Consider the following 16,821-nt stretch of genomic DNA (forward strand, 5'->3'; position numbering starts at 1 on the left):
CCTTGTTCTGCCACTCAATATTTACATGATCTCCAGCAAATAATCTCTTATTTGGAACACAGTACCTTGTTTGTGATGAATGTATTAAATTAGATCACTGCGTTGAACTCTAACATTCTTCCCCATTCCTGGTGTATCTACCTTTCTCTGGCAAATATCATAGAGCTCGCAGACCAAATTTTCTCAAACATTAAAGGCCACTGTTTTTTAGAAACAGATGGAAAAAAATGATAATTGAATTCGAGTTAAGAAATAACACTTTTCTTTATTGAGATGTATGAGAAGAAAGAGGACAACATTATCAACATATCAAAGATAGTTCGGTGGGGAGGCCAGAGGTAAGAGATTTGATTTTCAACTGCAAAATACAGTGAGAGCTGATTGAAGCTTAAAGCAGAATTTTTAGAACCAAAGGCAATAGCATCAAATTGGATGAGCCTGGGGGAAAAGCAGATGAATAACTTGTTCTTGTCCCACAAATAGATTTCACTAGGACTTCAATGAAAGATGCTTGCTTCCTTCGTGGGCTTTACATGCTATTCCTGTGACTTATATCATCTCTGACTGAGTCCTCAATAGACCGCATAGCTCCCTCTTCCCAGTCTGCTCCAAACAGATCCAAACTGGAAGGGAGGACAGGCTACAGCCAAACTTAACTGAGGGCTTAGAACCTGCATATAATATATAATAATATAAGTAATTCCCTAAGGAATGTGCATTCTGATCGAATCATCATCACAGCCACGATTTCAAATAGTTTTTTTTTCTTTTTTTATTTAATTTTTTTTCAGTGTTCCAAAATTCATTGTTTATGCACCACACCCAGTGCTCCATGCAATCCGTGCCCTCCTTAATACCCACCACCAGGCTCACCCAACCCCCCACTCCCCTCCCCTCCAAAACCCTCAGTTTGTTTTTCAGAGTCCACAGTCTCTCATGGTTTGTCTCCCCCTCCGATTTCCCCCAACTCACTTCTCCTCTCCATCTCCCAGTGTCCTCTGTGTTATTCCTTATGCTCCACAAGTAAGTGAGACCATATGATAATTGACTCTTTCTGCTTGACTTATTTCACTCAGCATAATCTCTGAGAGAAATAAGTCAAGCAGAGAGATTATATCCTTACCGTTTCTGTTTTAAAGCTCTTTGTTTGTAAATTATAAAATAAATAGGGAAATTCATAGTGACTACAAGTATTTAAAAAGAGTGCAGGGCACCTGAGTGGCTCAGTTGGTTAAGCATCTGACTGAGTTATGACACAGGTCATGAACTCAGGTCCTGGGATGGAGCCCAGTGTTGGGCTCTGCATTCAAAGTGGAGTCTGCTTCAGATTCTCTCTCTCCCATTCCTTGTCCCTCCTGCTCATGCTCTCTCTTCCTCTAAAATAAATAAATAAATCTCAAAAAAAAAAAAAAAAGAGTACAATGTCTGGAGAACTTTAATAAAATTATTCACAAAAATTTAAGCAATATGCTTCATATACATTTATAAAATTTGAGATAATAATATAAATGTAACAGAAGTTAATTACAGCATAATTTAAAATAAGTATCTAAGCCCCATGCTTAGCCACTTTATTTATTTTTTTTAAAGTTTTTTATTTATTTATTTGACAGAGAGAAATCACAAGTAGGCAGAGAGGCAGGCAGAGAGAGAGGAGGAAGCAGGCTCCCTGCTGAGCAGAAAGCCCAATGCGGGGCTCGAACCCAGGACCTGGGATCATGACCTGAGCCGAAGGCAGCGGCTTAACCCACTGAGCCACCCAGGCGCCCCTAATTACAGCATAATTTAAATCTTTGCAGAATACCTCTGTTAGATGTAATGATGTTTAAAAATGAGCTAATTCATTTGTTTTGGTATTTAATTTCCGTTTAGGCTACCAGTGTTTGAGGTTAAATTCTACATGGAAATTTTTCACATCTTACATGGGTAAATTAACAGCAGAATGTCAGTTTTGCCACCTTGAAATTTCATGGGGAAGAAAAATTTCAGAATATTACTTAACAAAATTCATGGAAAATCATATTGGATACAGAAAGAAATTCTTTTTGTTTGTTTGTTTTAAAGATTTTATTTATTTATCTGACAGACAGAGATCACAAGTAGGCAGAGAGGCAGGCAGAGAGAGAGAGAAGGAAGCAGGCTCCCTGCTGAGCAGAGAGCCCGATGTGGGGCTCGATCCCAGGACCCTGAGATCATGACCTGAGCCGAAGGCAGAGGCCTCAACCCACTGAGCCACCCAGGCACCCCCAGAAAGAAATTCTTATTGTTGTTAAGGAGTAGGAATAAGAAGGGATTCGAGAAGAGTAAATATTCAAAAATATCCTGTTCTGTATTCTCCCATGGTGAAGAGAAAGTTTGTATGACAAAACAGCAGCATGCTGATCCCAAGAGCCATGTACCAGCTGCTCTGTGCAGACATTCATGCTCCCAAATGTAACGTCATTGTGTTACATTTATCTAAGCTTTTGATATTTAATTGCAATGAAAATTGCCTTCAGAGAAAATTTTATATTTATGGTTATAGCCTGGAAAGTTGTTCTATGATGAAAACTCAAGCCAAATAATGATTTTTAGCATTTGGCTTGTGTCTTTGAGCCAAAAAGTGTGCACCTGCTAATGTGTATAAAGGTAGCCATTACCTCGTGTGTTGAGGAAGGAAAAAATAGAAATTAGCTGTGCCTGTTTTATAAACTACAGAAAAGTTTAAACAATAGAGTTAAGAAGATAGATACCCAAATATGTTGATGAATATAAAAGTAATTTTTAAAAAACATAAAAGTGTTGCAGGTATGATCTTACTTAACTAAAAACGAATAAGCAATATGTTATATAATCACGACTTACATAAGCTTGGAGAATGTCTCAAGGTATATGCAAGAAATCATTAAACAGGGTTGACTTTAAATCTTTTTTTTTTTTTTTTAATTTTTCTGAGTGAGAGAGAGAGACAGTGCACACGAGCTTAAGCAGGCAGAGTGGCAGGCATAGGGAGAGGCAGAGAGAGAAGCAGGATCCCTGCTGAGCAAGGAGCCTAATGCGGGACTTGATCCTAGGACTCTAGGATCATTACCCGAGCAAAAGACAGATGCTTAACTGACTGAGCCACCCAAGCACCCCAAGTATGGTTGACTTTAGAAGAGTGTGCTTAAGATGGACGGGAGGTCTTTTACTTGCCACATTCTTCTTATATTGTTAACCATAAAAATACTAGTTTTAGGGGCGCCTAGGTGCCTCAGTGGGTTAAGCCTCTGCTTTCGGCTTGGGTCATGATCTCAGGGTCCTGGGATCGAGTCCCGCATCGGGCTCTCTGCTCAGCAGGGAGCCCGCTTCCTCCTCTCCCTCTGCCTGCTGCTCGGTCTACTTGTGATCTCTCTTTCTGTCAAATAAATAAACAAAATCTTAAAAAAATACTACTTTTATAATTTAGAAAAAGTAATAAAACAAAGGATAAAAACATATGTATTTTGACTGATTAACATATTAATTTGTTGATTATTAATATTAGTCAATTGAATATTCATAAAATTATTAACAGAATTGTTTATTGATATTAGTTATTACTGACTTATCATAATAAATAATTGACTGTAGTCATGATTCATCATTTAATAATTCATTTAACTCAGCCACTAGATAATTTCTTTTTGCTATTCAAAAACCATTTGCTGATAAGACCCATGTTAGATATGCATATATTTTATAATATATACATGTAGAATTTTAAAGTTTTCTTTATTAAATCCATAGAACTATAAAATGGAGGATGCAGAGGAAATTAAGCAATACATTGAAACGATAAAAAGTCCCTTTGAGAACAAGGATATTTTCTAAGATGTGAAGGCTGTGACTCATTGGCATGGGGATTACCAGGTGATTTTTTATACATACAAATAAGTTATTTACTTACTTACTTATTTTACTAATGCCTCCTGACACTTGTGAATTTTAATCAATAGAGACCAGTTTGATCTTAAGTATTTTTAAGGAAGGGAGTGGAACATTACTACATCTAACTAACTTTCCAGAGAAGCATTATATTTTCATGTCTAATTAAAATTACTTCTTCTGACATTCAAGTTTATTTCTCCTAATACAGGCCCTAATATAAAACAAAAATCCCAATAATTTGGAAAAATATAATGAAACTACCTGCTGAGTCTCAAGGGCTCCAGAGCTGTGTTTTGACATAGGGAATGGATCTGAATTTCAAAGTAGTCATACCACGTGAGGCAATTCAACTGGGGCGGACTTGTGACATCGCCTAGGGGTAAGCACTTTGATAGAAGAGATATAAACCCACAATGCAACATACACAGCATGAGAGAAATCCAGAAGGTTCAAGAGATGCAAGTGAAGGAAGTAGGAAAAAGAAAACATAAAATAGGAAAAGGAATTCACACGGCCAAGTTGTAAATGCATATACAACATGCCCAGCTCTGTGCCAAGTGTGAAGACTTGGAGTCTGTCCCCTTTCCAGTTAACAAATGTGCGGTGGCAAGGACCGAAGGGGAAACTGGAAGTGCAGAGGAGGGCCTCACAAATGTCAAGGGCAGACCAAAGGATGAGTGATGCCTGGAAGAAAGTAGAGAAATTTTACCCACCAAAATAAAACTGTATTTTTAAGCCCCTGATGTGTCCACATGCTCAGTCCAATCTGCTGATACTTAACCACCTCACCGTTTCCCCATTTAGTTGTTTCCTAAACTGAGGAGACAGATGTGTCGCCTGGTAAAGTCCCTTGTCGTCCTTATGCAAGAAAGGAAACCCTGACTAAAACACAAAGCCACAGAACACGTTGATATTATGATGTCTTAGGGTCACACTTCCTAAAAAACAGAAAAAGAATCATTTTTCTTGAATCTTACCAACAAAATACTCCTGGATTCAGAAACTGACGAGAGGAGAGAAAGAGAGAGGGAAAGAGAGAGAGAGAATGAATTCATCCCAACCATCTACATCACAAGGCACAGGTAAAATTTGCAACTCTCCCTTTCTCTCATAGATCTTTTTTTTGGGAAGAGGTGATAAATATTTTGAGGGAAGGGACAATAGAAAAGTCTCTACTAGAACAAAAGAAGGGAGACAGAGACAGAACGCAAGAGAGGAAGATGAGGGAGGCAGTGGTTAGGGACCGTATGTTGTACAGAGGATCGCTGGGCTGGATTCCAGGGAGAGCTGAATCAGACCGCTCTGCCCACCCTTTCCCTGTGTTGCGTTGGGCAAGTCACCTCACTTCTCTAGAACCCACTTTCCCTGTCTGTAAAATGTGTATCTGGAGGGAGGGGGAGAGGAGCTACTAGAGGTTGGCCCGCGTTTTATCTGATCTGATTGACAGAGAGCTTGGGAAATAAGACACCGAAAAGAGGAGAGCAGGTGAGAGACAAGAAAAACAGAGAGGGTAAGAGGGAGAAATGGGAAAGAGAAAAATAGGAAAAGAAGGGGAAAAATCTGGGAAACTTAGGAAGGAAAAATTGCCCATCTCAGTTCACGAATCTTAAGATTAGCGAATCTAGTGGTTCTGAGAGATGGTTCTGGGAACTTGCTGGCTCAATACCAGGTCTCATGAAACATTAACTCTAGAGGCGAAGTGCCTTCATCTGTGTTTCAACAGACCTTCCAGATGATTCTTTTTTTTTTTTTTAAAGATTTTATTTATTTATTTGACAGAGAGAGATCACAAGCAGGCAGAGAAGCAGGCAGAGAGAGAGGAGGAAGCACGCTCCCTGCTGAGCAGAGAGCCCGATGCGGGGCTCGATCCCAGGACCCTGAGATCATGACCTGAGCCGAAGGCAGCGGCTTAACCCACTGAGCCACCCAGGCGCCCCCTTCCAGATGATTCTTATGCATGCTGAAGTTTGAAACTTACTGCATATAGAACAGTGCGAGTGGAAGGAACTAAGTGGTTGGGTAAGAATCTCTTTTGTAACCTGCTAGGGAAGATTGACTATGTTTGCGTATTTCTTTCTACAGAGAAAAGATGCTTGTCTTCCCAAGTTCTCTTATGGACTGTTGCTGGGGTCTCCATGCTACTGCTCAGCGCCTGTTTTATCACCAGATGTGTTGGTGAGTTTGAAAGGTCAAGTTTAATCTCCCCGGTGAATATTAGGGGTAAAATCTTTCTTGTTGCCTTTGGGTTCTCCTCCCCCTCAAAAGGTATTTCTGTTCCACTTTCTTCCCTATTTATCTCCAGGTTATTGCTCAACTAGAACCCCAACTAGAACAGAATAGTTACCAAATTTCAGTGACCTCTGACACATTTTTCATGATAGACATTTTTCATCTCCTTGACGGCCTGTGTCCTTCCCTTTGCATTCATATCTTTAGGGTAAACTTCTCTATGGGATCCTAACCAGAAGCATGACAAAATCGCTTTTAGGAAGAAGGGTAGGGAGGGTTGGCATAGAGAGAGTAAAGATGCATTTGTTTTCTCTGGGCCTTTGGACCTGAGATAAAATACATTCACCTTCATAAATCAGGAAAATCATGAAATGTGAATTCCCTCTTCTTTCTTTGAGTAGGTAAATCTTGTTGTCTCTCTGTATAGAAGGACAAATAGGAAAAAAGAAAAGAGAAAGAAACCATGATGATTATTGGTACTTTCATTATAAATACAAAAATGATAATATTTATTTTTTTTCAAGATAATGAACATTAACTCTGCACCTTTCCTTACAGTGACATATCGTGTCCTTCAACTCTGTGATGAGAATAAGTTCCAGCTACATGAGGCATTCATGGACTTCTCCTGCTCCAGGGATGGATTGGGTATAATAGTCCTCAAACTTGAACATCAGCATTTATATATTGACACTTTTTTTTTAAGATTTTATTCATTTATTTCAGAGAGAGACAGAGAGTGCAAGCATGAACGTCAGGGAGGGGGAGAAGGAGAAATAGACTCACCACTGAGCAGAGAGCCTGATGCAGGGCTCAATCCGGGGACCTGGGCTCATGACCTGAGCCAAAGGCAGACGCTAATCGACTGAACCACCCAGGGGCCCCTATAACGACACTTTTTTTTTTTTTTTTTGGCTTCTAGATTGATTTGGGGACAAGTAAAGTGGTTGGATGATGTTCTGTTTTTCAAAAACAAAATGTAAAATCTTGCCTGTACTATATGAGAATGCTGAGGAATCGGTAAGAAGACAGTTCTAGAACTTCGGAAATGCAATTAGCATCGGGACAGGAAATCTTGGGGACGTTATAGAAAACTTTTAGAATAAATCTGAGGTATGTCTCAACAGAACCTAGAAGAGGAAGATTTTGTCTCCAGGAATGCATTTTCTTTTCCTCACTTGCTTCCAAATGGGGTGAAGGAGAAAAATATATATATAGATGAGGGAATTTGCAAATACTTCAGAAATTTACTCCCTATGCTATTACATATACAGTCTTATTCCAAGTCTTAACAAAATGCTATATGACGCTCCTCTGGGCTAGAGCACTCATGGAAACTTCTCTCCTCCTAGGTTCAGTAAAGAATTGCTGTCCATCAAACTGGGTACATTTTCAATCTAGCTGCTACTTCTTTTCTACTAACACCATGTCCTGGGCATCGAGTTTAAAAAACTGCTCCGACATGGGAGCTCATCTTGTTGTTATCAACACGCGGGAGGAACAGGTAGTTGGAGTGCAGCCTCCTCCAATGTCCGTGCGACCTTCTTCTCAGCATCTATCCCTTTCTCCATACGTGCATACAGTGTTTGGGCCACAGCTACTATTTGTTAAATGAATGTACTGAAATGCATGCCATTTCTACTATTTCTGTAAGTTGATACTTACTCGATTTTCATCTTGAGAAGAGCCTAAAACGAAGGGATTTCTATATTCTGTTTCTTTATTAGGAAGATGGGGGGAGAAAAGGGCTGGGAGTTCATTTTAGAATGGCCATTACATTGAGGAGCATATCATATGATTATGTCAGATATGTCAAAGGTATGGCCACTATCCTTACGCTGTGATTAATAATGTTTCATGCTGGATATATACAGTAGATTTTGCTACAAATAACAGTAGATAAACTTGGAATTCGTTATTGAGAACCTCCTTCTCTGTTAAAGATTTGATTCTTTGGTATGCATATTTTTACCACAATAAAAAGAATCAGGAGATAATTCTCCATGATCTTACAATTTCAGAGCCACTTATCATCTGCAGTCTTTGTCCTACTTTATTTCTCTTAAGAACAATTGCCTTCAACATTTGTTCAAAATTGAAATAATTGATCTATTTTTTTTATTGCGTTGCTTACATAGGAATTCCTTTTCTTTGCGAAACCTAAAAGGAGAGAGTTCTATATTGGACTGACAGACCAGGTGAACGAGGGTCAGTGGCAATGGGTAGATGGAACACCTTTCTCCAAATCTCTCAGGTAATTTCCTTCTTGCAGGAGAATTTTAACACTGTGTCAAATCAAAGTTAGACCATTGCTGCAGGGAATTCGCAGAACCTCCTCCTGTTCCACAAGATATCTTTGGGTCAATCCTTCATAATACAAATTGCAAGAAGACAGACAAAGGAAGCATGAGGATCTAGTGCCCCCATTTCCTGAGACTATCTGAATACAGGGGAAATAACAGATGAAAAAGAGAGGGTTAGAATTAAAGACTAATTCATTGGAAATGCAGCAGAGACAGAGTGAAATTCAGAGTCTTATGCCCCAAACTAGTAAATAAGACAAAATAATGATTTGAGGAAAGTGGAGTTATGGAGTAAGAGCATGGAACCCCCTTGTTAATGTCTCTTTTCTCCTTAATAATGACCTTACTTTGTTACTGCACAGCACTTCGGGGTTTTCAAAGTTTTTCTCTCATTCATTATTTCATTTTACCTAAATTACACCTTTCTGGTATACATGGGTATCATTAATCTTTACTTAGCATTTGAGGAAACTAAAGGTCAGGAAGGTTAAGGTCCATTCTAAGAGTACAGCCCAGATGCCCTGAGACTTGAGAAAGTCGCTTCACTACAGCACAATAACACCACTGAAGTATGTACCTACGTGAATACAGACTCAGTGTGGAATAAAGGGAACCAAAGGTAAGATGAAATATGAGTGTGAAGGAAACAAATCCATGAGAACATCAGAGCTTCGAAGGAAACACATCCACCAGAATATCAATAGCCACTCGTTATGGGTCGACAACCATGAGGGAGCATGACAGAATAGAAAATCAGGAATATGCAGTTCAGCTTCACTCCTCATAAACTCTATGACTTAGACAAATGGTTTAGTTTTCCTGGGATTCATTTTCCTTATCAACAAAATGGAGATTATAGGGATACCTGGGTTGGTTAAGTGTCTGCCTTCGGCTCTGGTCATGATCTTGGGGTCCTGGGGTCAGGTCTGCTTCTCCCTCCCCCTCTGCCTCTCCCCCGGCTTGTGCACTTTCTCTATCTCTGTCCAATAAATAAATAAAATATTTTTTAAATTAAAAAATAAAATGGAGATTACAATGCCTAGCAAAAGTGTTATGAAGTGATACAACACAAGTGTCATTTGCCTAGCATGTAGGTCACTTGGCTTCTTGTTGCTGGGATTTTAAATCTCCTGCATGATTATTCTCGTTCAGCTTCTGGGATGTCGGGGAGCCCAATAATTTAGTGACAGTGGAGGACTGTGCCACCATCCGAGACTCTTCAAATCCCAGGAAAAATTGGAATGATGTGCCCTGTTTCTTCAGTATTTTTTGGATTTGTGAAATGCCAGAAATAAATGTCTAAAGCAACAGAAAAATTCTCTAAGAGCAGAAAGCACAACTAAAATGCATAAATATGGAGGCACAAGAGCATGAACATAGCTCCAACTGGAGAGAAGTGTGTTCGGCATTAATGAGGACTCCTTAGGGACATCGGGAGGACTTCGTTGCTTTTGCTACCAATAAAAATGAGTCATTTTGAATGTTATAATTTGTGATGCTAATTGACATGCATGTTTCTCCATGTTAGTCTCGGGACTTCTCGAAACTTACCAAGAAATTCTAGAACAAATGTCAGGAAAAGAAAAGTATGCTCCTTTGGGCACATTTGCTTCCTTTGTGAAGACTCATGGAAAAATACAGGGACACAGAGCAAGAACAGAGCCCAGCAAGAAGAGGATTTTCAAAGTGACTTTGAAGCCCCTGCATTCAGGCTCTGGTCAATTCTTCTTTCTGGCTCCTGAAAAGTCTACATTCTCTTCTCAATTGCATACCATTTTTACCTCTGCCCGAGCAAGTATCTTCACTATGTTCTCCTGTACAATGAGTAAGAAACTCCCTCAAGTCATGAAGCTTATCCCTGCTTCAAAGACATGTGGACTTCCCAGGTAATGGCCTTGACTATGCCTCGCTAGGAAAAATCCATGCTGAGCTTCGGCTCCAAACAGACTATGATTCAGTCCGTTCATCCCAAGAACTCCCTTTTCTTTTTCTTCTCTTCCACCGAATAACTGATCTCACCTCAGTTTGTGGCTCTTGCTCAGCTAGGGTCCAACAGTCAAATTGTTTGAAGAGAACATTCAGCTTGACAATTTCCTATCTCAAGCCTATCCACTACTAGCATATTTTTTTCAGTACTGATAAGGTTATTCAAGAATATTTAAATAACACAGTACCTTTAATAACCATGTTTCTTGCACACAGCACCATAAAAAGACCCTCAAAATTCATACATTGGAATGAATGTGTAATCATGAAATGGGAAAATTCAACTATGTAAGTGAATATAATATATTATCTTTCCTCAAAAATGTTTATTCTTCTTAGGTATAAGAGACCACGTGTGGTTTTAAAACCAATATGCCTTTAAATCTAAAGTCATTTGACCCAAAAGTAATCCAGTACATATATTTTCTACTTTCTAGTTTCCTTTTTTCAAATTATAAACATCAATGAAAGACATATGGAAATACTTTTATTCACCATTGTTTCTTTGTGGTTGGCTATAATTTGTTATTTTAAATTTTATTTCAGGGACACCTGGGTGGCTTAGTGGGTTAGGCCTCTGTCTTTGGCTCGGGTCATGATCTCAGGGTCCTGGGATCGAGCCCCGCATTGGGCTCTCTGCTCAGCGGGGTGCTGGCTTCCCCCTCTCCCTCTGCCTGCCTCTCTGCCTACTTGTGATCTCTTTCTCTCTGTCAAATAAATAAATAAATAAATAAAATCTTTAAATTTTATTTCAATATTGAAAGATATATGAAAGTATTAGTATACTTTATTCACCATATATTTATAATTTGTTATGCAATTAACTTTTTCTTCAAAGTTTGGCAAGAAAAGAAACAATCACTCAGGGTTTACTGGTTAAAGATCAACAGAAACCAAGTTATTTATATGGAAAATTCTGAGGGGTACATCATCTGGTTGATTCTATCTTAAAATATATTTTTACAATAGGGCCTACAAAAATATTCAGGCACCAGAAAAGCCAGAAATTTCCAAAAAATAAAAGAGTAAGCAATCATCTGTAGTCCCAAGACCATATTCCCAAAGCAAATCACTGTTAAGATGTAAATATTACCATGTGGGCCTCTAAATATCTTAAAGAAAAATCATTCTAATACATTTGGTGAAAATAATACACACTCATTATCAAAAATTTTTACTCATATGTTATCATGAATATGTAAATGTTATCACAGCTAAATCTTGTACTGTATCATGATTATGTATTATATTACATACTTTCTTAAATACATTTTGCTTTTTGTATACCTAATATTGGCAGCATTTTTTATATATCAATAGTTTTCTATGTACTGATTAATAATGCATCCCTTAACTACGCAGAATTGTACATCACCTCTCAATGCATTCAAATACATTCTATCAGTCCCATATTTTTAAGAGGAAAAGAAATCCTCTTGGAACTGTCTTCCTTTTCTGATCTGAACTGGGATTGTTCTTATGGTTTCTTTCATAGCCATTATTTTGTTGATTTTTATTAGACAAAGGAAATATTTTATCACTTAAAGGTTATTTCAGATTATGATATACCAATATAATGAAACACTATTTAGTTATTTGGAACAAGGTATAAAACATTTCCCAAACCATATTTTTAAGTTAAAAAATGCAAGATGATTACCCAAAAACACAAATAATCCAATTAAAAAATAAGCAAAAGACATGAATAGACATTACTCCAAAGAAGACAAAATCTTTTCATGGGTCTATGAAAGATGCTCAACATCATTCATCATCAGGGGAAAACAAATCAAAACCACAATGAGATATCACCTCACACCAGTGAGAATGGCTAAAATCAAAAACACAACAAACAACAAGTGTTGGCAAGGATGTGAAGAAGATTGTTGGTGAGAATGCAAGTTGGTGCAGTCACTGTGGAAAACAGTATGGATGTTCCTCAAAAAAATAAAAATAGAACTGCCATACTATCACACTACTGGGTGTTTACCCAAAGAATATAAAAACATTAATTCAGAGGGATACATGCACCCCTATGTTTATTGCAGTATTATCTATAGTAGCCTAACTATGGAAGCAGCCCAAATGTCCATCAATTGATGAATAGATAAAGAAGAGTGATATACACATCACACACAACAGAATTATACACACACAACATTATAGTGTGTGTATATATATATATATATACACACAAACACACATATGTGTATGTGTATATATATACATATATATATATACACACACACACACACACAAATAAATACACACACACACACATACATACACACACACTCAACAGAATATTACTCGGGTGAAATCTTGCCATTTGCACAAGAGTGTTATTATGCTAAATGAAATAGAGAAAGACAAATACCACATGATTTCACATATGTGGAATTTAAGAAACAAAACAAATGAGCAAGGGAAAAAAAAGAGAGAGACAAACCAAGAAACAGACTTTTAATTATAGAGAACAAACTGGTGGTTACCAGAGGAGAGGTGGTAGGGAAAGAGGGAAAGAAGAGATGGGAATTAAAGAATACCCTGATCATGATGAAAAACAAAGAGACAAAACCCCTGAGATTCATGGGAGAAAAAAAATTGCAAGACATTTAAGATGCTATAGATAATGTTTCCACTAGTGTTAGAAAAAAATGGGTTGTATATGTATATACATTTATATAACATGTATTTAAACATATACAGAAATACGTATAAGAAACTGACGATCATAGTTTCTCTAAAGAGGCATTTAAGGGACTGGAGTTCAGGGTGGAAGATTTAACTCCTACTTTCATTTATAATTTTCTGGTTTGCCTTTTTGACATATACATATCATACTTTTTCAAAGACAAAACCAGTGTTTAAATTTTTTTTAATTTTTTTAAATTTCTTTTCAGCATAACAGAATTCATTGTTTTTGCACCACACCCAGTGCTCCATGCAATACGTGCCCTCCTTAATACCCACCCCCTGGCTCCCCAAACCTCCCACCCCCCGCAGTGTTTAATTTTTTAAGTGTTTCAAACTTCTAGGACTACCACAGTGTCCTAATAAATTTTGCAGTTATTTTTATGAAATTACTATCAGCTGTCTTAAAGAAATTTTGAAGAATAGGAGAATAAGAATAAGTGCCATGAGAGGTGGGGACAGACTGAAAGGGGCTGAGGGGAGAAACAGGGGGACCATTCAGAAGGCTATTGCAATAATCCAGGTAAGAAAGGTGGTCTGTGGTGGTCACCAAAAAGGTACTGAAAAATAATCAGACTGCAAGAAATAGATTAGGGAGCACCTGGGTGGCTCAGTCAGTTGAGTAACTGACTCTTGATTTCAGCTTAGGTCATGATCTCAGGGGTGTGAGATTGAACCCCATGTTGGGCCCCACATCAGGCTCTGTGCTTGGTGGGGAATCTGCTTGAGATTCTTTCTCTCTCTCTCAAATAAATACACAAATCTTAAAAAAAAATTAAAGAGTTTATCATAACTGGGGCCAAAATAATGGCATACCACTACCAGTTGGAATACCCCACATTGTAAAAATCTGAGCAGAGGAAAGCAATGACTAAGAGATGGCATCATCTGAGCCATTCTGGTTGATATGTCATCAATGCACACCAACTGAAAAGGAAATACTCTGATATACTATCAAGAAAGCAACATTAATGAAAATGGATTCTCACAGAAAAGATGACTCCTGCCACCATACCACACAAAAACATAGTATCTTGAATGAATAGAACAAAAATAAATAAGGCCATCATAACTAAAATTTTTCTATTTTCTCAGCAGGTTTTCTCTGTTCCAATGGTGCAGGTACATTCTTCCCTAGTCTAATTGGTTCTTCTTTTCTGTCCCCATCACAAGGACTTCTTTGGAGGTTTCTAGTTGAATGCTGTTCCAGGTAATTTACAAATACTTTTTGTCTCAAAGTTACAAGGAGAATCATTCCATGTCCATTTGTCTTGGACATTAACAAGGACAATACAATTTTCTTCCTGATTTTTGGGTTCACCCTCATGCCATAATCTGAAATGAAAGAAAAATATATATATTTATATTTATATTTATATTTATGTGTGTGTGAGTGTGTGTGTATGTGTAGGTCAGGAGACATGCAGGGAAAATGTCTTTGGTGAAAAATACGGAGTGCACTAATAGAAGTATCATAGTATATTAGTATAGGGGTTACTCAACACATAGTGCTCTATTCTGAGTAAGCATTCCTACATCAGTATACTGCAGCCCAAATGAATTCTGCTTGCTATCTTCCCAGCTTTGCCTATAATGCTCTTACACCCCAGTCAACATACTCACAAATTATGTGGGTTAAATGCTGTCTTATTCACCAAGGATCGGCCTCCATGATTCTCATCTATAAGTCCCAGGAAATATGAAAATCGTCTCTCCAAAAATTGAGTAATAAAGTTCTGCATAAAAATATAAATTTTGTATAATTACATAAAAATTTTATAAAAATTATAATTTTTATAAGTATATTTGCATTTATCATTTGATAGCTATTATGTTAGGTAACATAATAGCTAACATAATATTATGTTATGTTAGGAAAAGCTATTATGTTAGGGAAAGAGAGAAATGGTCAGATAGATTATTAGCTAAGCACAAAAGCAGTGTCATCAGACAGATGTGCTTTCAAATCCTGCCTCTGCCATTTATTGTGTAATGTAGTAAGCGCTCTAATCTCACCAAACCCAAGATTTCTGATCTCCAAAAGGACCACTCTACTACTGCACAGAGTTACTGTGATGAGCAAGTGCGATCACGCTTGCAAATCACTTAGCACAATGTTTAATAGGATCACATTTTTTAAAACTTTCATTTTTAAAATTGCCTTTTATGCACGTGTGTATTAAATTAAGTTCCATTTTATTCAAAAAGTTGGTGAACCTATAGATTGCAAAGCCATGGGGACAGAATCCTCTGGGAAACCTCCCTAAGAAAAGAGTAGAATATGAGTTACATATATACTATATATATGAATATAGTGTGTGTGTGTGTGTGTGTGTGTGTGTGTGTGTGTGTGTGTGTATGGAAGTATATTACAAGAAGAAATTGTGTTTTAAGAAGTGCTTTAAAAAGGGGCGCCTGGGTGGCTCAGTGGGTTAAAGCCTCTGCCTTCAGATCAGGTCATGATCCCTGGGTCCTGGGATCAAGCCCCACATCGGGCTCTCTGCTCAGCGGGAAGCCTGCTTCTCCCTCTCTCTGCCTACTTGTTATCCCTGTCTGTCAAATAAATAAATAAATAAAGTCTTTTTTTAAGTGCTTTAAAAAATTAAAAATTAAAAAAAAGAAGTGCTTTAAAGTACTTAAGAACTGAATTAAACTTAAGAATTTTTTTTACTTAGAGTTACAACCATGCTACTGAATTGTATTTCTTATGATTTCTCCTGAGAAGCTATTTCAGTCCTGCTTAACCATTCATTTATTCACTTACTCACCAAACATTTATCAAGACCTATCCAGTGTCCCTAGCACTGTGCAGAACTTTGGAGATGCAAAGATTAGGAGAGCACAGCCACAGACCTCTGCAAAGGAGAGTCATTGGCAGACAGGGAGCAGTGAACAGATAACCTCATTACAGTGTAAGTGCCATGACCACACAGTGCACAAAGTACCACAGGTGTCTCTCCAAATTAGAACAGGGAGGATGGCATAGGGAAGGTGGTCAGGGTAGTTTTCTGGAGGAAATAACATGTGAATCAAATCTGGAAAGACCAAAAGTTGGCCAGATGAAGAAAAATGAGCAAGGAAGATAAAACAGATGAAGCAAAGGCATAGAGGCAGAACAGAGAAATTCCTCTTTCTATGCAAAGAGATTCAAAGAGCAGAGAGATGGATTTGAGCCTTCCAACATACCAGCTCAGCTTCTGTGCTAATGGTGGCCAGATGAGCCCCCATCCTCATGCAGTTCCTTTCGCTCTTAACCCATGTCTTGTTGTCATTAAGAGGAAAATAGCAGTTGGACTGGAATGCTCTCCAGCCAAAAGGACAGCAATTCCAGGTGGTCCCTCATAAGAAAATTGAAATGAAAATCAGTTGCAAAGGAGCATTTTATCTCTAAGAGATTGCATAGTTATTCTGCTAACTATCCAGTTAATATTTTTTGGAAATAATACCAAGATTACCAATATCATTTTGTTCCCCTTTTTAAAAAATCCTGAAAATTACATTTCTAAATATTTCTGAGCAAAAGTATCTGAATCACATAGTGACTTATATGGAAATCATAAGATATTCTCTTAGAAGACAACATCATTTTTCAATGTCCATGTATTTACTTCTATTTTTGAAGTGCTTCTAGAACAAAGCTTTTTGCAGGTAATTTTATCTAAAGAGGGTAGAGAACCTACTAGAACTCTCAAGCATTTGCCCATCCTCCCAAAGGATGGGG

General features: G+C 37.8%; 2 protein-coding genes across 4 annotated transcripts in view; one reads left to right on the forward strand and one right to left on the reverse strand.

Moving 5' to 3' along the window:
- Positions 1–4,306: 4,306 nt before the first annotated feature.
- On the forward strand, positions 4,307–10,964 carry LOC125107980 (C-type lectin domain family 4 member E-like). The gene is made up of 6 exons (XM_047743531.1): positions 4,307–4,970; positions 5,971–6,063; positions 6,676–6,765; positions 7,470–7,621; positions 8,256–8,371; positions 9,573–10,964. Exons 1-6 carry the CDS (start codon positions 4,934–4,936, stop codon positions 9,721–9,723), a joined length of 639 nt encoding a protein of 212 aa, XP_047599487.1. The 5' UTR covers positions 4,307–4,933; the 3' UTR covers positions 9,724–10,964.
- Positions 10,965–13,423: 2,459 nt separating this feature from the next.
- LOC125107042 (C-type lectin domain family 4 member D-like) overlaps positions 13,424–16,821 on the reverse strand; it is an 80,783-nt gene continuing 77,385 nt past the window's right edge. For all 3 annotated transcript variants that reach the window (XM_047741645.1, XM_047741642.1, XM_047741643.1), the window contains 3 exons: positions 16,287–16,438; positions 14,724–14,836; positions 13,424–14,435 (listed from right to left, as the gene is read on the reverse strand). In XM_047741645.1, coding sequence (XP_047597601.1) covers positions 14,291–14,435; positions 14,724–14,836; positions 16,287–16,438 — 410 coding nt within the window. In that variant the 3' untranslated portion in view covers positions 13,424–14,290. The remainder of the gene's footprint in view (positions 14,436–14,723; positions 14,837–16,286; positions 16,439–16,821) is intronic.

This window comes from Lutra lutra, chromosome 8 (genome assembly GCF_902655055.1).
Source record: "Lutra lutra chromosome 8, mLutLut1.2, whole genome shotgun sequence".
Lineage (NCBI taxonomy): Eukaryota > Metazoa > Chordata > Mammalia > Carnivora > Mustelidae > Lutra > Lutra lutra.